Consider the following 22,066-nt stretch of genomic DNA (forward strand, 5'->3'; position numbering starts at 1 on the left):
TGGAGGTGTGGGGGTATTCTATTCACCGAAAGCCTGACTGTTCTAGCCAATATACACCTGAATGGAGCCAGTTAATACTGTATTATGAAGCACAGGTTATATTGAAGGAACAGATTTAAAGGCAGGAAATGTACCGATTGCTCACCTGACCCCTGACATTGCCAATTTTGGTGAAACCGGCTGAAACGTTAGCCGCGTTGGCTGAGGCGACAGGTCTCATGACTGATGTCTTATTGCGGTTAGCTGTATCACATACGTTGTGACGAGACTTGCAAACATCCATTATATGGAAACACGATTTCACACTGTTGAAAAATAAATTAAAATAAAAACATTTGCAGGTTTTTTTTTTCCACAGTAAAATGCAAATTATTTAAAGACAGACAGGACGGGATGTAATGATGGCCGACTTCGGTGGCCCTATGGAATGCCAGTTGATCTCGGACGTTTTTTTAAAAGGGCAATCATGTACAGGGCATGGTTTAGCCTTGTACATGATTGCCCCATTAAAAAAATGTCAGAGATCGGCCGACATCCTGAAGGGCCGTCGAACTCAGACTTGATTACATCCCCACCTTATTATTTAACTAAACCAAACAATAATCATGTGACATTTGTTATACCTTTCAATACAGAACTTTCTCTCCATGGATTAATCAGTTTATATTCCTGTTACACATCTGAAATCACCAAAGTGTTTTCTTTACAACTTTTACTATAATTTTACATAAAGGGTCGTCTTATGTTCTGGTACAAATAGGTTTGTTGGGAAGAACGGGGCATTTAGTTTACAAATACTTTAGACCGGAGTCGGTGTTATTTTAGATGGCGCCTACAGACTAAAATATCCCCATGAAACGACCTGCTTTAATACGTCCCTGGCACCCAACAGCAAATGTTATTTTGGTGTTTTTTCTCTTTCCCACTGGGAAAACAAGCCCCATGGCATTTGTGGGTGTGGTGATGTGGCGTATGCTGGTAATAACTCCTACGTATCTGCACAATACCCCCCCCCCCAGTGAAGAGAATTTTGTCAGCTTGTTGCTTTGCATTCAATGACAGGGGGGGGCGGCGCAGTTTTATAACCCTTTCACTTCCAGCCTCTTCAACCGCAGTAAAGGGATAAATCCCAGTGCTGCCATCTGTCTTGCCTGTTTTATCAATACTTCAGCTATGACCTATTTAAGAATGCTACCGTGCACCACTTCTCCTGTAAATATTTCACTGCAGTCACATTTTCCACGTCTAATCTACTGTACATGTTCCAGTTGGCATATTATGTAAATACTGGCTCTCCTTATTATCATTGGATAATGAGGCCAGGAATTCACAGCCGACAGGATAACAGACTTTGACGAAGTAAAGGAACCAGTTTTGACAGACTCAACACCGGCTGTGACTTTCCAGTCTGAAATAGCCGCTCAGATGCATTTCATTTCCATTATCTGTTTCACATGGCTTCCTTCCACCTAACATACGCAGTGTGTGGTATGCAGGCAGGTACATGTAACTACTCGGGTAAGTCCAATGATTAACTTTGCAGCACACAGACTGTTTGCAAATGTCAACATTTAAAAACCAACAAAGAAAAAAAATAATCAATATTAAAATGTCCAGTTGTTACAGGGACAAAGACGTACTTTGATGCTACTGTTGAACACAACTTAGAGAAAGTAATGTCACATAATAAAATAAAAAGGACTCAATAGAACTTTCTTGTGTTGTGCAGCCTATTCTAGGAGACTTGCAATATAATTCAAAATGACAATTGGGGTCATTCAGAGTTGATCGTAGCTGTGCTAAATTAAGCACAGCTACGATCAGGCACTCAGACATGCGGGGGGACGCCCAGCACAGAGCTAGTCCGCCCCGCATGTCAGTGCCGGACCCCCCGCAGAAATGCAGAAGCATCACACAGCGGCGATGCTTTTGCATTTGAGGAGTAACTCCTGGCCAGCACAGCTCCTGTGGCTGGCCGGGAGAACCTCTTCACTGCCCAGGTCGCAGCGGCTGCGTGTGACGTCACGCAGCCGCCACCCCCCTCCCCCCCAACGTTCTGGCCACGCCTGTGTTGGCCGGACCGCGCCCCCCTAAACGGCGGCTTAACGCTGCTGTCCAGCCCCCTCCTGCCCAGCGACCTCCTCTGCCTGTTAATCAGGCAGAGGCGATCGCTACGGAACAACGGCCCCCGGCCGTCCAGCATACGCCAGCGCCGCAGATCCGAACAGAATGCTGCGCTGTGATAAACTGCATCGAGCGATCGGGTCAGAATGACTGCCAATATAGAGCGGCAGCAGTGTTTAGCCTGTTTCCAGCTTAGTGTGTGCGGCTCCTCACAAGTTAGACTAGTGTCTATATGTATGACCTCTGTCGTTTATGGGTCTCTCTTTAACCCTTTCAGTGGTATGCCCGGAAATCCTCCGGAGTAGCCAGCACTGACGGCACTGGCAACCCCGGAAGATTTGCGGGCATACTACTGACTGATTCCCCGGAACAGCCGTGCAGCGTGCACAACGAATGGGAATCAGCATACTCCATTAACGGCAATGGCTGCCAATTCTGGATTTACGTTGTAGCTTAAGAAAAAGAAAAAAAAACAAACACCAACGTTTATCATAGGTGGTGCCGGCCACTTACTGGTTGCTGTGGGGAAAATCAAGGAGGTGCTTCATGGTAACAAAGGAGTGGCTGAGGGCTTCATCCGGACTGATTCTCACATCGGCATCAATCATCACCATTTTTTTCAACAGGCCCACAAACTCTCTCCTATCTGCTTTCTCGGCCATCAAGTCGCTACCATCCAAATCCATCACCATGTTCACCTGTGATCAAAATCAGACTGTAAGCTGCTGGGACAAGTTGACCAATTCTACTTCTGTTGCATTTTTTTTTTTACGCAAAGCAAAATGTACGACTTGTTTGCAATAAGTTTCTGTATTTAAATATTTGCTAGACAGTAATTATTCCTGTTCTTTATCAATATACTTGCCAAATTAAAAGGGGTTTCCACCTGCAAGTAAACTTGCTTATTGGCTTCTGCAACTTTTACTACATATATGGTTTTATGTTTTATCTTAAGCCATTAATATCACCAGGCCGAGTTATTGTTTACCCGGGGTATACGTCACAGAGCTGGTCTCTTATTATTACTGTACCAGACATACAGACCCCAGCAGAGCAGTCTCACATTCCAGGGCAATGAAACCAAACAACTTAGTCTAATTCTATAAAAAATGTGGCTGATCACCAGAGAACAAAGCTAGAAGAAAAGCCACAACAATATATCTAGTAAAAGCTGCAGGAAAGGGTGGGCAAGCCAATACACTAACGTCATCTGGCAGTTGACAACACTTGAAAATGCAAAACACAAATACTTAAAATGCTGTATAATAATACTATCACAATACATTAAGACCCATACCATCAACTACCCCAATGAATGGCTTGAGGATCTATGGAGGGGATGCGTTCGGCATCTCAGCGGTTACGACCGATGCCTGAATCCCGACCCCACTCAGGAGACCAGCACCGAATCAACGACCGCCGACATCCTGAAGGTAACTATCGGGGTACGGGTTATGGCCCGGGAAAGGGGGGGGGGTTTATTAGCCTTAGCAGCAACCCCCCTAGGGTTAGCCATAGCCGCCGCCCCAGAGGGATAGCCATAGACGACCCCCCCCACTCCACGAGGGTTAGCCATAGCCGCCTTCCCATCCCCCCTCTCCCCCCAGGGTTAGCCATAGTCGCACGGGTTAGCCGTAGCTGCCACCCCCGAGGGGCAAGGTAGGGGAGGATCAAAATACTTACCCCGTCCAGTGTTGGGATCTTCTGTGTCGGGATGCCGCTGTCGGTTAGCCATAGCCTCCACCCCCCGAGGGTTAGCCATAGCCGCCCTCCTTCCCTGACGGTGAGCCATAGCCGCCTCCCCGCGGGTTAGCCATAGCTGCCACACCTCGAGGGTTAAGGTAGGGGAGGATCAAAATATTTACCCCGTCCAGTGTTGGGATCTTCTGTGTCGGGATGCCGCTGTCGGACATATGACCGCTGGCATCCCGCCTGTATAACATACTGAACCTGGGAGAAACCATTTAGCAACATATGGGCTGTCAAACCTTACATCCTCCTCTACTCATTTCCATTCAGCATAAGGGACAGATGTAGGCCACACTTTAGTGAATAAAAAGGTGGTTCCGGTGATGACCATTGACACAGATTCCTTAACATATGACTGAGCTGACTCTAGGTCAGGCAGGTGTTTGGACTGTTTGCAAGTTGTGGCAATTAGGGATCATCACCAATTGTTGGATGAAGATTTTTTTTTTTTTAATGACATGTTTCCTTTCATAGCACTTTATAGCAAGATGAATGGATCGGTATACCATTTCCAATCCTTTCCTTGCAGGACTTCATATTTAATAGGTGATATCACATCTCATGTTTCCTTGTTGCACGTTCTATAAACTTTCGGATGAAGTAAAGAGCTCATTTAAATATGTCAAATGTCAACTCTGTGAACAGAATCAAACAGATGTATCAAACCTTTGAGAGAGATAAAGTTGTCAGCTACTAAACTTCATTTATATAGCAGCCTATAAAAGGACTGTTAGGTTGCTATGTCCAACTTCTCTATTTTATTGGTCTCAAAGATTTAATACATCTCCCCCAAAGTCTACATACAAGAATATAGTAAGGGTTCTAAGTTTGCATTAAGGGAGGTCACTATCTCTGTAGTGTGGATTACACAACAGCCTAAGGAAAATATGGTGTAAAAGTCCCCTCCAAGGCGGATTTTCTAAAACATAATTTATATTTAAAAGGGGCAAACTGCAAAGAAACCCCTACCCGCTAAACAGCAAGACCATATTTGCCCCACCCCTGTAACGCCTGCAAAATACTTCATATAGTCTGGACACTAGACAATTAAGCTAGGATTATAACTGCAGGTGTAAACAGGGCCAGAGGGCAGACTTTTGGTAGCAAATGGTTATCTCAAAGTGACAATAATCCATACTGCTATTCACAAAGGCACTTTATGCATTCTATACAGAGAAAATGATTAAACTAACAGCATTCCCTTTAATGAAGCTCCACATGTGTGGACACGTACTTCATAGGATACATGAAGTGGCTGGTGGCTTAAACGTATCTTTGTAAATATATGTAACTGAGATCTCTGCATTACTACAATCATTTAGGATGCAAATCTTATTTACTGGCTCATTATCGTGTGCTGGGGAAATTCTGTGTTGTTTTTTCTTACAACATTCCCCGTCAGGCGATGACCACACAAAGATGATGATACAGGTATCGGGCTATAGGAATTAACAAATTGTGGCCTGTGTCTATTAACTTGCCAGCACCCAATTGTTTATGGAAAAAAGCTAATTACCCATCTATCATTTCCAAATGCGTGAACAAATACATAATAATGTGTCTGTCTTACTGGGACCCTAAACAAAGTGTTTTTTTTTCCTTTTTGGTGTTACGTTCCATTATACAATGCAAGTAAAAGGACAACAGAATCGGTTTCCTTTTAGTCCCAGTGTGCAGCCCCCACTCCCCCCTCACCCACGTAATTCATTCACTGCAACCAATTCAGAACATGACAAGTAACGGTTGCTGTGAAAAGCACAGTGACAGAGAACACGGCTACGCTTCAGCTACTTACATGCACTATGTCCTCCAAACTGTTGAAAATATACTTCCTGGCTTCTTTAGACTTCATCCCTGTTTCAGCTTCATGCTCTTCCAAGGTCTGTAATTGTGAAGGAGAAAAATAAAGGCATGAAAGCGACTCGCCGGTGACATCATGGAAGCAGCGGTGACGTAAACACTGCGTGCAGCTCATTGGGGGTAGTGGAACACCAGCGGATATGTCAAGCAGTTTATCAAGAGCGATTTAATAGAAAATACATTATCCTCTGAAATCCTAACAAAGGGGGTTATTCAGAGTTGGTAGCAAACCAAAAGAGTTAACAATTGGGCAAAACACTGTTGCAGTGCAGGTGGGGCAGATGTACCATTTGCAGAGAGAGTTAGATTTGGAAGCGGTGTGTTCAAACTGACAGCTAAATTGCAGTGTACAAATAAAGCAGCCAGTATTTACCCTGCACAGAAACAAAATTACCCACCCAAATCCAACTCTCTCTGCGTATGTTACATATGTCCCCCCTGCAGTGCACATGGTTTGCCCAGTTGCAAAGTTTTTTGGGTTTGTTAACAACTCTGAATAACCCCCAATGTTTTCTGAGAGACAGAGTGCGAGATAGAGAGAGTGTGTGTGTGTGTGTGTGTGTGTGTGTGTGTGTGTGTGTGTGTGTGTGTGTGTGTGTGTGTGTGTGTGTGTGTGTGAGTGTGTGTGTGTCCAGGGTCAACCCAAAAGGGGGCTAGCACCTAGCAAATAGTATGGGTAATACATTATCTTGATGTTGATTTAAGGTTAATTGTATCTTAAACTGAAATGTGGCTATGAGTTTATGAAGTACCTAAGGGTCGTGGGGACTGTAAAAGGGGCGACTTTTAGGCATCGGCAAGATGCCGGCGATTCTGCCCAAAGTTTTAAAGTGGCGATCAGTTAAAAGGAAAAAACAACCTTTTAAATGACTGCCATCTGAAAACATCAGGCAGACTCGCCGGAATTCGCAAGTCGCAGCTATTACTTTTCCCTCAGTGACTCTTATAGGTGAGCCCATTACAGCGACATTATTTAGCAGACTATAATGTGCTGTAAAATAAGATTTTACTTACCGGTAAATCTATTTCTCGAAGTCCATAGTGGATGCTGGGAACTCCGTAAGGACCATGGGGAATAGACGGGCTCCGCAGGAGACATGGGCACTTTAAGAAAGAATTTAGATTCTGGTGTGCTCTGGCTCCTCCCTCTATGTCCCTCCTCCAGACCTCAGTTAGAGAAACTGTGCCCGGAAGAGCTGACAGTACAAGGAAAGGATTTTGGTAATCCAGGGCAAGATTCATACCAGCCACACCAATCACACCGTATAACTTGTGATAAACTTACCCAGTTAACAGTATGAACAACAATAGAGCATCAGATCAACCCTGATGCAACTATAACATAACCTTTATGTAAGCAATAACTATATACAAGCATTGCAGAAGAAGTCCGCACTTGGGACGGGCGCCCAGCATCCACTATGGACTACGAGAAATAGATTTACCGGTAAGTAAAATCTTATTTTCTCTAACGTCCTAGTGGATGCTGGGGACTCCGTAAGGACCATGGGGATTATACCAAAGCTCCCAAACGGGCGGGAGAGTGCGGATGACTCTGCAGCACCAAATGAGCAAACACAAGGTCCTCCTCAGCCAGGGAATCAAACTTGTAGAACTTTGCAAAGGTGTTTGAACCTGACCAAGTAGCCGCTCGGCAAAGCTGTAATGCCGAGACCCCTCGGGCAGCCGCCCAAGAAGAGCCCACCTTCCTTGTGGAATGGGCCTTAACTGATTTAGGCAGCGGCAACCCAGCCGCAGAATGAGCCTGCTGAATCGTGTTACAGATCCAGCGAGCAATAGTTTGCTTTGAAGCAGGCGCCCCAAGCTTGTTGGATGCAAACAGGATAAACAAAGATTCTGTTTTCCTGACCTTAGCCGTTCTGGCTACATAAACCTTCAAAGCCCTGACCACATCCAGTGACTCGGAATCCTCCAAGTCAGTAGTAGCCACAGGCACCACAATAGGTTGGTTTATATGAAAGGATGAAACCACTTTCGGCAGAAATTGTGGGAGGGTCCGCAATTCTGTTCTATCCGCATGGAAAACCAGATAGGGGCTTTTATGTGACAAAGCCGCCAATTCTGACACACGCCTAGCCGAAGCCAAGGCTAATAGCATGACCACCTTCCACGTGAGATATTTTACTTCCACCGTTCTGAGTGGTTCAAACCAGTGTGATTTCAGGAAACTCAACACCACGTTAAGATCCCAAGGTGCCACTGGAGGCACAAAAGGGGGCTGAATATGCAGCACTCCCTTTACAAACGTCTGAACTTCAGGCAGAGAAGCCAGTTCTTTTTGAAAGAAAATGGATAAGGCCGAAATCTGAACCTTAATGGAACCCAATTTAAGGCCCAAAGTCACTCCCGACTTTAGGAAGTGAAGGAAACGGCCCAGCTGGAATTCCTCCGTAAAATCTCCCCCTTTCAGGCTTGCAATGACCGCTCTTAGCGATTCCATCTTGAACTTGAACCTTTTCAGGTATATGTTCAAAGATTTTAATTCAATATGGGTCTGACCGAACCGTCCGGTTTCGGGACTACAACATGGTCGAATAATAACCCCCTCCTTGTTGAAGGAGGGGAACCTTGACCACCGCCTGTTGAAGATACAATTTGTGAATTGCAGTTAACACTGTTTCCCTCTCGTGGGGGGAAGCCGGCAGGGCCGTCAGTGAGGGGGCATCTCCTAAATGTCCAGCTTGTATCCCTGAAACACAATATCTATTGCCCAGGGATCTAACAGGGAGTGAACCCACTTGTGGCTGAACGTACGAAGGCGTGCCCCCACCGGGCCTAGCTCCGCCTGTGGAGCCCCAGCGACATGCGGTGGATTTTGTAGAGGCCGGGGAGGACTTCTGTTCCTGGGAACTAGCTGTGTTGTGCAGCTTCTTTCCTCTGCCCCTGCCTCTGGCAAGAAAGGACGCACCTCGGACTTTCTTGTTTCTTTGTTCGAAAGGCTGCATTTGATAATGTCGTGCTTTCCTAGGCTGTGCAGGAATATAAGGCAAAATATCAGAATTACCAGCTATAGCTGTGGAGACCAGGTCCGAGAACCCTTCTCCACACAATCCTCAGCCTTCCATATGCCTCTTAAGTCGGCATCATCTGTCCATTGCATATTCTACAGGCAGCATCTTTAATATATACACACACACACATACTAGGGTCTCAATCTCTGCTGATAAGGTACCTGTCCACGCTGCCACAGCGCTATAAACCCATGCCGACAGAATTCTTTGTGGGAAACTGCAGTCTCTTGTCTGGAGATTCCCGCTCTTTTTCATCATGAGAGGAGGGAAATTTACCTCAGCTTTCTTCCCCTTAAACATGTGTACCCTTGTGTCAGGGACAGATGAGTCATCAGTGATATGCAAATCCTCTTTTATTACAATAATCATATATTGAATACTTTTCTGCCATCTTGGCTGTAACTTTGCATTATCGTAGTCGACACTGGAGTCAGACTCCGTGTCGATATCAGTGTCTATTATTTTGGATAGTGATCATTGAGAGACTCTGAAGGTCTCTGCGACATAGGGACAGACATGGGTAGATTCCCTGTCTGTTCTCTAATCTTTTGTGCAATAAATTCACCTTAGCACTTAATTACACATATCCAAACAGGTGTCGGCGTTGTTGACGGAGACACCCACTCACACACACATTTGCTCCATCTCCTCCTTAGGGGAGCCTTTTACCTCAGACATGTCGACACACACGTACCGACACACCACACACTCAGGGAATGCTCATCTGAAGACAATTCCCCCACAAGGCCCTTTGAAGAGACAGAGAGAGAGTATGCCAGCACACACCCCAGCGCTATTAAGCCAGGAATAACACAGTAACTTAATGTTAACCCAGTAGCTGCTGTTTATATTGATTTTTGCGCCTAATTATGTGCCCCCCTTTCTTTTTACCCTCTTCTACCGTGTAACTGCAGGGGAGAGGCTGGGGAGCTTCCTCTCAGCGGTGCTGTGGAGAAAAAACATGGCGCTGGTGAGTGCTGAGGAAGAAGCCCCGCCCCCTCGACGGCGGGCTTCTGTCCCGCTTTCATGTACAATTTTTGGCGGGGGCTCATACATATATACAGTGCCCAACTGTATATATGCTAACTTTTGCCAAAGAGGTCTCTAATTGCTGCCCAGGGCGCCCGCCCCCCCCCCCCCTGCGCCCTGCACCCTTACAGTGACCGGAGTATGTGGGTGTAGTGTGGGAGCAATGGCGCACAGCTGCAGTGCTGTGTGCTACCTCAGTGAAGATTGGAGTCTTCTGCCGCCGATTTTGTAGTCTTCTTGCTTCTTTCACCCGGCTTCTGTCTTCCGGCTCTGCGAGGGGGACGGCGGCGCGGCCCTGGGATCGGACGACGAGGGTGAGATCCTGTGTACGATCCCTCTGGAGCTAATGGTGTCCAGTAGCCTAAGAAGCAGGTCCTATCTGCAGAGAGTAGGGCTGCTTCTCTCCCCTCAGTCCCACGATGCAGGGAGTCTGTTGCCAGCAGAGCTCCCTGAAAATAAAAAAACCTAACAAAATACTTTCTTATAGCAAGCTCAGGAGAGCTCACTAAACAGCACCCAGCTCGTCCGGGCACAGATTCAAACGGAGGTCTGGAGGAGGGACATAGAGGGAGGAGCCAGAGCACACCAGAATCTAAATTCTTTCTTAAAGTGCCCATGTCTCCTGCGGAGCCCGTCTATTCCCCATGGTCCTTACGGAGTCCCCAGCATCCACTAGGACGTTAGAGAAATCTGCAATAGGTGCATCCTCTGGGGCTTACCGCATGGACTAACCCATAGATTCCAGGCATTTACACCAGAACTATGGGTTAATGCCCATTAGCTGCAGAATTACCTTGTGGGGAAATTGGCGAGTAAATGTATACAGTATCTCCAGGTGTTAAACCCAGAGCTACAGCCGTGCTGAATCTGACCCTTCTCCTCCACGGGTGAGAAGATATTTTATTAGGTCATACAAACTATAAAGCATATATGTATCTGAGCTAGTACCCAGTTATGACGAGCTATAATAACGGTGTTCTGAACACTCTGAGTGAATGCTATTTACGGTAGAGTCTAGGCTGAACTGTGGGTAAAGACACAAGATGCAGGGTGGTATCCCACAATTCACTACGGTGATGGAGCTCAGAGACTGTGACAGATTGGAGCTAATGAGCACCAGGCTCAGTGTAAGTATCACTATGTACCCCCGTTACACACAACAAAGCCTCAGGTGCCACGGTAAGCCATTCACTTACTTTTAGCCTCCAGGCAGGGTATTGAGAATTTTGTTCACGACAGAAGAATCTGGACGTTTTTGTACCCACGTTTAACAGATGTTCTCCTAGCACCCCTTGAGTTTGGGAAATGTATCGGATCTGAAAATAAATATCATGAACATTCGTTCAATACTCAGTAGCAAACAAAGTGTTACTGTGACTCAACAAATAATGTAACATTCCACTTTTACTTTATAGAACACAGAAGAGAAATTGTAAATGTACTGTATTACCTCTCATGAAACTCAGGGGGATATCCAATTAGGGGTGATCGTTTTTCGGACGATAAAAACCGCATGACCATTGGTCGAAAATCACGCTATCCAATTACAGGCCGTTTTTAAAATACAAAAAAGAACCTGCAATTGTGCGTTAACACATGGGATCCAGGATAAGTTGCCGATCCTATGTGTTATCACTGCTCCAACCGCTGCTTATCGTTTGTTATGCTTGGGGTTCCTCACATAATCCCCAATAAGTGGCGGCTTACAGGGCTAATTGGATAGCCCCCGGCAAACATATTAGCAGTAGTAAAGTACTGCTGCTAATAGGATACCGGCATTAAAAATATGCTAGTCCTCCGATACGTTTTCATTTGACAAAATATTCTACACCCATACAAAACAGGCATGTGGGTTAATACCAATGAATGGTAATACATATATAGTTCTTGTACAGCATCAGGTTTTGCAGTCTCATTCCAAAACGTAGGACAGTCATCAATGTAGAGATGCAGAAACACATTCAAACTGATGACTTCATTCTTGGGTTTTGTACAATGCTAACAGTAAATGTCAGCAATAAAAGGAAGTGAGTTTCAGCTAGTTCCGAGCTGAAGTTAATGAGGAAATGAATTACAGACTTCTGCTTTTCATGCAAAATACAATTATTCTACATGTACGTTGTGTTTTGGAGATTACTGTGCAGCAGTGACCTCACCACAATATGATGGCAATAACAGGTTTTGGGGTCTATTTACTAAGCCTTGGAGAGAGAGAGAGATAAAGTGGATGGAGATATAATACCAGCCAATCAGCTCCTTACTGCCATACTACATGTTGTGTTTGAAAAATGACAGGAGCTGGTTGGTTCTTTATCTCCGTGTACCGTATCTCTCGCCACTGCTTAGTAAATAGACCCCTTTGTCTCTTTTCCCTAAGACACCAAGTTCCAGTAGACTAGTGTCCTGGAAACATTTTTAAACTAGTATTACTATTATTATTATTTCATTATTACAATAAATGTCTAAGTTTGAAAAAGAAAACAACTGTCCGTACTAATGATTCCATGCGTAGCATTTTGATACATTTTCCAGACCAGTTAATACAGGGACATCAGTTTACATAACCGTCAGTCTGACAGAGATTCCACTCATGACTAAACAAGAACAATGGATTCACTAGTGTCCAGCGAATGCTATCTGACATTACGTTGCATTCTCATTCATGGCCAATGCGTGGACTAGTTTACAAAGCTGGTTGTCCGTAGGTTGCCCCAACACCCCATATTTGAATAGAAAAGTCAAAGGTTTATTTGTAAGTGGGCGGTGGGTTGTTTGTTTTTTTAGACACAGCTGAGACGCTAAGAACTAGTTGGTATTTAGCTCAATAAATAATTAACTGAACGCACTCTGTTTGAATCCCTTCGTCAACACTGTGTTTAGTAACATTAGGAGCCGCCACCTGTTACCTTATATCCAGGGGGTACTATCTGATGATACATCACTGGGCCTTCAGCCGCAGAGAAATAGCTATTAGAGGCACTGCCTGGGGTCCATAAATACTGGGATTAACAATAATTTCATAACAACAAAACAATAAACACACGCCGGCATGAAATCGGTCACCCAAAACACACATGGATTGAGGTTTTCAGTTATCTAGCTCGCTATGGCTATACCAAGATACACTGTTCCTGGCTTTACTATGTTGTTTTTATCAAGAATCATGTGGCTGCGTGTATGAAATTATTACCAAAAAGCAGCAGCATACTCCACAGCAGAGCTATGTAATATAATATCCAAGATTAAAATGAGGTTCTTTGAACGCCCATCTGCCCTGTAGTGATAGGTAACTACACTAATAACAGACAGGCTAAAAGAGAAAAAAATAAGAATTTACTCACCGGTAATTCTATTTCTCGTAGTCCGTAGTGGATGCTGGGAACTCCGTAAGGACCATGGGGAATAGCGGGCTCCGAAGGAGGCTGGGCACTCTAGAAAGATCTTAGACTACCTGGTGTGCACTGGCTCCTCCCACTATGACCCTCCTCCAAGCCTCAGTTAGGTACTGTGCCCGGACGAGCGTACACAATAAGGAAGGATTTTGAATCCCGGGTAAGACTCATACCAGCCACACCAATCACACCGTACAACTCGTGATATGAAACACAGTTAACAGTATGAAACAATAGAGCCTCTCAACAGATGGCTCAACAATAACCCGATTTAGTTAACAATAACTATGTACAAGTATTGCAGATAAACCGCATTTGGGATGGGCGCCCAGCATCCACTACGGACTACGAGAAATAGAATTACCGGTGAGTAAATTCTTATTTTCTCTAACGTCCTAGTGGATGCTGGGAACTCCGTAAGGACCATGGGGATTATACCAAAGCTCCCAAACGGGCGGGAGAGTGCGGATGACTCTGCAGCACCGAATGAGAGAACTCCAGGTCCTCCTCAGCCAGGGTATCAAATTTGTAGAATTTTGCAAACGTGTTTGCCCCTGACCAAGTAGCTGCTCGGCAAAGTTGTAAAGCCGAGACCCCTCGGGCAGCCGCCCAAGATGAGCCCACCTTCCTTGTGGAATGGGCATTGACAGATTTTGGCTGTGGCAGGCCTGCCACAGTATGTGCAAGCTGAATTGTACTACAAATCCAACGAGCAATAGTCTGCTTAGAAGCAGGAGCACCCAGCTTGTTAGGTGCATATAGGATAAACAGCGAGTCAGATTTTCTGACTCTAGCCGTTCTGGAAACATATATTTTCAGTGCCCTGACAACGTCTAGCAACTTGGAGTCCTCCAAGTCCCTAGTAGCCGCAGGCACCACAATAGGCTGGTTCAGGTGAAACGCTGACACCACCTTTGGGAGAAACTGGGGACGAGTCCTCAATTCTGCCCTATCCATATGGAAAATCAAATAAGGGCTTTTACAAGACAAAGCCGCCAACTTTGATACTCGCCTGGCAGAAGCCAAGGCCAATAACATAACCACCTTCCACGTGAGATATTTCAGATCCACGGTTTTTAGTGGTTCAAACCAATGTGATTTTAAGAAACTCAACACCACGTTGAGATCCCAAGGTGCCACAGGAGGCACAAACGGGGGCTGACTCTGCAGCACTCCTTTTATAAATGTCTGAACTTCAGGTACTGAAGCTAGTTCTTTTTGAAAGAAAATCGACAGAGCCGAGATCTGTACCTTAATGGAACCCAATTTAAGGCCCATAGTCACTCCTGCTTGCAGGAAATGCAGAAATCGACCTAGTTGAAATTCCTCTGTTGGGGCCCTTTCGGTCTCACACCATGCAACATATTTTCGCCATATGCGGTGATAATGAGTTGCTGTAACCTCTTTCCTGGCTTTAGTAAGCGTAGGAATGACTTCCTCCGGAATGCCCTTTTCCTTCAGGATCCGGCGTTCAACCGCCATGCCGACAAACGCAGCCGCGGTAAGTCTTGGAACAGACAGGGCCCCTGCTGCCGCAGGTCCTGTCTGAGTGGCAGAGGCCATGGGTCCTCTGATATAAATTCTTGAAGTTCTGGGTACCAAGCTCTTCTTGGCCATCCACGAGTATCGTTCTTACTCCTCGCCTTCTTATTATTCTCAGTACCTTTGGTATGAGAGGCAGAGGGGAGAACACATAAACCGACTGGTACACCCACGGTGTTACCAGAGCGTCCATAGCTATCGCCTGAGGGTCCCTTGACCCGGTGCAATATCTTTTATAGCTTTTTGTTGAGGCGGGACGCCATCATGTCCACCTGTGGCCTTTCCCAATGGTGTACAATCCTATTGGAAGACTTCTGGAGGAAGTCCCCATTCTCCCGGGTGGAGGTCGTGTCTGTTGAGAAGATCTGCTTCCCAGTTGTCCACTCCGGGAATGAACACTGCTGACAGTGCTAACACATGATTTTCCGCCTATCGGAGAATCCTTGTGGCTTCTGCCATCGCCATCCTGCTTCTTGTGCCGCCCTGTTGGTTTACATGGGCGACTGCCGTGATGTTGTCTGATTGGATCAGTACCGGCTGGTTTTGAAGCAGAGGCCTTGCCGGCCTCAGGGTAAATGGCCCTCAGGTCCAGAATATTTATGTGTAGGGAAATAACCTGACTTGACCAAAGTCCCTGGAAATTTCTTCCCAGTGTGACTGCCTCCCAGCCTCAAAGGCTGGAATCCATGGTCACTAGGACCTAGTCCTGTATGCCGAACCTGCGGCGCTCTTGAAGATGGGCACTCTGCAGCCACCACAGTAGAGATACCCTGGTCCTTGGAGACAGGGTTATCAGCCTATGCATCTGAAGATGCGAATCTGACCACTTGTCCAACAGGTCCCTCTGAAAAGTTCTTGTATGGAACCTGCCTAATGGGATTGCTTCGTAGGAAGCTACCATTTTTCCCAGGACTCGCGTGCAATGATGCACCGCTACCTATTTTGGCTTCAGGAGGTCTCTGACTAGAGATGACAACTCCTTGGCTTTCTCCTCCGGGAGAAACACTATTTCTGGTTTATGTCCAGAACCATCCCCAGGAACAGTAGACGTGTCATAGGAACCAGCTGTGACTTTGGACTGTTTAGAATCCAACCATGCTGTTGTAGCACTTTCCAAAATAGTGCTACCCCGACTACCAACTGCTCCTTGGACCTCGCCCTTATAACGAGATTGTCCAAGTACGGGATAATTACAACTCCCTTTTCTCGAAGGAGTATCAACATTTCGGCCATTACCTTGATAAAACACCCTCGGTGCCATGTACAGTCCAAACGGCAGTGTCTGGACTTGGTAATGGTAATCCTGTACCACAAATCTGAGGTACTCCTGGCGAGGATGGTAAATGGGGACATGCAGGTAAGCATCCTTGATGTCCCAGGATACCATGTAATCCCCCTCGTCCAGGCTTGCAATAACCGCCCTGAGCGATTCCATCTTGAACTTGAATTTTTTCATGTATGTGTTCAAGGATTTTAAATATAAAATGGGTCACACCGAACCATGCGGTTTCGGTACCCCAACCCGTGTGGAATAGTAACCCCGTCCTTGTTGAAGTAGGGGCACCTTGAGTATTACCTGCTGGGAATACCGCTTATTAATTGCCTCTAGCACAGCCTCCCTGCCTGAGGGAGTTGTCAGCAAGGCATATTTTAGGAAACGGCTGGGGGGAGACATCTCGAATTCCAGCTTGTACCCCTGAAATACTACTTGAAAGAAACAGGGATCCACCTGTGAGCGAACCCACTAATTGCTGAAATTTTTGAGACGGCCCCCCACCGTACCTGGCTACACCTGTGGAGCACCCGTGTCATGGTGTGGCCTCACAGGAGGCGGGGGAAGAATCTTGATTCTGGGAACAGGCTGACTGGTGCAGCTTTTTCCCTCTACCCTTGTCTCTGTACAGAATGGAAGCGCCATTTGACCCGCTTGCTTTTCTGAAGCCGAAAGGACTGTACCTTTGTCTGTGAGGAAACCTGAGGTAAAATTATTTCTTCCCAGCAGTTGCTGTGGATACGAGGTCCCAGAGACCATCCCCAAATAATTCCTCACCCTTATAAGGCTCTCTATGCGCTTTTTAAGTCAGCATCACCTGTCCAGTGACAGGTCTCTAATACCCTCCTGACAGAATGGACATTACATTTATTTTGGATGCCAGCCGGCAAAATATCCCTCTGTGCATCCCCCATATATAAGACGACGTCTTTAATATGTTTTTATGTTTGCCAACTAGTATCCCTGTTTGACAGGGTCACCGACCACGCTGCAGCAGCACTATCTGCAGGTCTCAGTCTAGTACCTGAGTGTGTAAATACAGACTTCAGGATAGCCTCCTGTTTTTTATCAACAGGTACCTATTAAAGTGGCCGTATCCTAAGACGGCAGTGCCATCTTTTTTGACAAACGTGTGAGCGTCTTATCCACCCTAGGGGATATCTCCCAGCGTAACTTATCCACCTGGCGGGAAAGGGTACGCCATCAGTAACTTTTTTATAAATTACCAGTTTCTTAACGGGGGAACCCACGCTTTCACACACTTCATTTATTCATCTGATGGGGGAACAAAACACTGCCTGTTTTTTCTCCCCAAACCTAAAACCCATTTTTAGAGGTGCTTGGGTTAAAGTCAGAAATGTATAACACATTTTTTATTGCCGGGATTACGTCACGGATGTTCCTAGTGGATTGTGTATATGTCTCCACCTTGTCGACACTGGAGTCAGACTCCGTGTCGACATCTGTTTCTGCCATCTGAGAGAGCGGGCGTTTTTGAGCCCCTGATGGCCTTTGAGACGCCTGGGCAGGCGCGGGCTGCGAAGCCGGCTGTCCCACAGCTGTTACGTCATCCACCCTTTTATGTAAGGAGTTGACACTGTCGGTTAATACCTTTCACCTATCCATCCACTCTGGTGTCGGCCCCACAGGGGGCGACATCACATATATCGGCCTCTGTTCTGTCACCATATAAGCCTCCTCATTCAACATGTCGACACAGCCGTACCGACACACCGCAGACACACAGGGAATGCTCTAAACGAGGACAGGACCCACAAAAGCCCTTTGGGGGGACAGAGTGAGAGTATGCCAGCACACACCAGAGCGCTATATAATGCAGGGACTAACTGAGTTATGTCCCCTATAGCTGCTGTTTTTATATATAATGTATACTGCGCCTAAATTTAGTGCCCCCCCTCTCTTTATTAACCCTTTGTAGACTGCAGGGGAGAGCTAGGGAGCTTCCTTCCAGCGGAGCTGTGAGGGAAAATGGCGCCAGTGTGCTGAGGAGATAGGCTCCGCCCCTTTTTCGCGGCCTATTCTCCCGTTTTTTATGGAATTCTGGCAGGGGTATTTACCTCATATATAGCCCCTGGGGCCATATATTGAGGTATTTTAGCCAGCCAAGGTGTTTTTATTGCTGCCTCAGGGCGCCCCCCCCAGCGCCCTGCACCCTCAGTGACCGGAGTGTGAAGTGTGTGAGAGGAGCAATGGCGCACAGCTGCAGTGCTGTGCGCTACCTTGGTGAAGACAGAGTCTTCATGCCGCCGATTTTCCGGACCATCTTCTTGCTTCTGGCTCTATAAGGGGGACGGCGGCGCGGCTCCGGGACCGAACATCAAGGCTGGGCCTGCGGTCGATCCCTCTGGAGCTAATGGTGTCCAGTAGCCTAAGAAGCCCAATCCGGCTGCAAGCAGGTGAGTTCGCTTCTTCTCCCCTTAGTCCCTCGCTGCAGTGAGCCTGTTGCCAGCAGGTCTCACTGAAAATAACAAATTCTAAGACTATAACTTTCTAAGAGCTCAGGAGAGCCCCTAGTGTGCATCCAACCTCGGCCGGGCACGAAATCTAACTGAGGCTTGGAGGAGGGTCATAGTGGGAGGAGCCAGTGCACACCAGGTAGTCTAAGATCTTTCTAGAGTGCCCAGCCTCCTTCGGAGCCCGCTATTCCCCATGGTCCTTACGGAGTTCCCAGCATCCACTAGGACGTTAGAGAAATAAGATTTTACTTACCGGTAAATCTATTTCTCGTAGTCCGTAGTGGATGCTGGGGACTCCGTAAGGACCATGGGGAATAAACGGGCTCCGCAGGAGACAGGGCACTTTAAGAAAGAATTTGGGTACTGGTGTGCTCTGGCTCCTCCCTCTATGTCCCTCCTCCAGACCTCAGTTAAGGAAACTGTGCCCGGAAGAGCTGACAGTACAAGGAAAGGATTTTGGAATCCAGGGTAAGACTCATACCAGCCACACCAATCACACCGTATAACTCGTGATAACTTTACCCAGTTAACAGTATGAACAACAACAGAGCATCAGATAAACCCTGATGCAAACAACATAACCCTTATTTAAGCAATAACTATACACAAGTATTGCAGAAGAAGTCCGCACTTGGGACGGGCGCCCAGCATCCACTACGGACTACGAGAAATAGATTTACCGGTAAGTAAAATCTTATTTTCTCTAACGTCCTAGTGGATGCTGGGGACTCCGTAAGGACCATGGGGATTATACCAAAGCTCCCAAACGGGCGGGAGAGTGCGGATGACTCTGCAGCACCGATTGAGCAAACACAAGGTCCTCCTGAGCCAGGGTATCAAACTTGTAGAACTTTGCAAAAGTGTTTGAACCCGACCAAGTTGTTGCTCGGCAAAGCTGTAATGCCGAGACCCCTCGGGCAGCCGCCCAAGAAGAGCCCACCTTCCTTGTGGAATGGGCTTTCACTGATCTTGGTAGCGGCAATCCAGCCGCAGAATGAGCCTGCTGAATCGTGTTACAGATCCAGCGAGCAATAGTTTGCTTTGAAGTAGGAGCACCCAGCTTGTTGGATGCATACAGGATAAACAGCGAGTCAGTTTTCCTGACTCCAGCCGTTCTGGCTACATAAACTTTCAAAGCCCTGACTACATCTAGTAACTCGGAATCCTCCAAGTCACGAGTAGCCACAGGCACCACAATAGGTTGGTTCATATGAAAAGATGACACCACTTTTGGCAGAAATTGTGGACGAGTCCGCAATTCTGCTCTGTCCATATGGAAAACCAGATAGGGGCTTTTATGTGACAAAGCCGCCAATTCTGACACACGCCTAGTCGAAGCCAAGACTAATAGCATGACCACCTTCCACGTGAGATATTTTAACTCCACGGTTTTAAGTGGCTCAAACCAGTGTGACTTAAGGAAACTCAACACCACGTTAAGATCCCAAGGTGCCACTGGAGGCACAAACGGGGGCTGAATATGCAGCACTCCCTTTACAAATGTCTGAACTTCAGGCAGAGAAGCCAGTTCTTTTTGAAAGAAAATGGATAGGGCCGAAATCTGGACCTTAATGGACCCTAATTTTAGGCCCAAAGTCACTCCCGACTGTAGGTAGTGAAGGAAACGGCCTAGCTGGAATTCCTCTGTAGGGGCATTCCTGGCCTCACACCAAGCAACATATTTTCGCCATATTCGGTGATAATGTTTAGCCGTCACGTCCTTCCTAGCCTTTATTAGCGTAGGAATAACCTCATCCGGAATCCCTTTTTCTGCTAGGATCCGGCGTTCAACGGCCATGCCATCAAACGCAGCCGCGGTTAGTCTTGGAACAGACAGGGCCCCTGCTGCAACAGATCCTACCTTAGAGGCAGAGGCCATGGGTCCTCTGTGAGCATTTCTTGCAGTTCTGGATACCAAGTCCTTCTTGGCCAATCCGGAACAATGAGTATTGCTCTCACTCCTCTTTTTCTTACGATTCTCAGCACCTTGGGTATGAGAGGAAGAGGAGGAAACACATAAACCGACCGGAACACCCACGGTGTCACCAGTGCGTCTACAGCTATCGCCTGAGGGTCTCTTGACCTGGCGCAATATCTCTGTAGCTTGTTGTTGAGGCGGGATGCCATCATGTCCACCTGTGGCAGTTCCCATCTCCTTGCAATCTGCGTGAAGACTTCCTGATGAAGTCCCCACTCTCCCAGGTGGAGGTCGTGCCTGCTGAGGAAGTCTGCTTCCCAGTTGTCCACTCCCGGAATGAACACTGCTGACAGTGCGCTTGCGTGATTCTCCGCCCATCGAAGAATTCTGGTAGCTTTCGCCATCGCCACCCTGCTCCTTGTGCCGCCTTGGCGGTTTACATGAGCCACTGCGGTGATGTTGTCTGATTGAATCAGCACCGATTGGTCTTGAAGCAGGGTCTCCGCTTGACTTAGGGCGTTGTATATGGCCCTTAGTTCCAGGATATTGATGTGAAGGCAAGTCTCCTGACTTGACCACAGACCTTGGAAATTTCTTCCCTGTGTGACTGCCCCCCCCCCCCCCCCACCCTCGGAGGCTTGCATCCGTGGTCACCAGGACCCAGTCCTGAATGCCGAATCTGCGGCCCTCGAGAAAGTGAGTGCTCTGCAGCCACCACAGAAGAGACACCCTGGCCCTGGGGGATAGGGTGATCAGCCGATGCATCTGTAGATGCGATCCGGACCACTTGTCCAACAGATCCCACTGAAAGGTCCTCGCATGGAACCTGCCGAAGGGAATGGCCTCGTATGACGCCACCATCTTTCCCAGGACTCTCGTGCAGTGATGCACAGACACCTGTTTTGGTTTTAAGAGGTCTCTGACCAGTGTCATAAGTTCCTGCGCCTTCTCCCTGTCGGGAGAAAAACCTTCTTCTGGTCTGTGTCCAGAATCATGCCCAGGAAGGGCAGACGCGTCGTAGGAATCAGCTGCGACTTTGGAATATTCAGAATCCAGCCGTGCTGTTGTAACACTTCCCGAGAGCGTGCTACACTGATCAGCAACTGCTCTCTGGACCTCGCCTTTATGAGGAGATCGTCCAAGTATGGGATAATTGTGACTCCTTGCTTTCGCAGGAGCACCATCATTTCTGCCATTACCTTGGTAAATATTCTCTGTGCCGTGGACAGACCAAACGGCAACGTCTGGAATTGGTAATGACAATCCTGTACCACAAATCTGAGGTACTCCTGATGAGGTGGATAAATGGGGACATGAAGGTAAGCATCCTTTATGTCCAGAGACACCATAAAATCCCCCTCCTCCAGGCTTGCGATGACCGCTCTGAGCGATTCCATCTTGAACTTGAACCTTTTCAGGTATTTGTTAAGGGATTTTAAATTCAATATGGGTCTGACCGAACCGTCCGGTTTCGGTACCACAAACATTGTTGAATAGTAACCCCTTCCCTGTTGAAGGAGGGGAACCTTTACCACCACCTGCTGGAGATACAATTTGTGAATTGCAGTTAACACTATTTCCCTCTCTATGGGGGAATCTGGCAGAGCCGATTTGAGGTAACGGTGAGGGGGCATCACTTCGAATTCCAGCTTGTATCCCTGAGACACAAT

At 47.0% G+C, this 22,066-nt stretch overlaps 1 protein-coding gene across 3 annotated transcripts in view; it reads right to left on the bottom strand.

Annotated features, from left to right (window-relative positions):
* Positions 1-22,066, bottom strand: part of HIPK3 (homeodomain interacting protein kinase 3) — a 159,927-nt gene that overhangs the window by 30,541 nt on the left and 107,320 nt on the right. For all 3 annotated transcript variants that reach the window (XM_063944518.1, XM_063944520.1, XM_063944519.1), the window contains exons 4-7: positions 10,991-11,110; positions 5,669-5,755; positions 2,638-2,822; positions 146-305 (exon numbers count right to left, since the gene is read on the bottom strand). In XM_063944518.1, the coding sequence (XP_063800588.1) occupies positions 146-305; positions 2,638-2,822; positions 5,669-5,755; positions 10,991-11,110 (552 nt within the window). The remainder of the gene's footprint in view (positions 1-145; positions 306-2,637; positions 2,823-5,668; positions 5,756-10,990; positions 11,111-22,066) is intronic.

This window comes from Pseudophryne corroboree, chromosome 11, assembly GCF_028390025.1.
Source record: "Pseudophryne corroboree isolate aPseCor3 chromosome 11, aPseCor3.hap2, whole genome shotgun sequence".
Lineage (NCBI taxonomy): Eukaryota > Metazoa > Chordata > Amphibia > Anura > Myobatrachidae > Pseudophryne > Pseudophryne corroboree.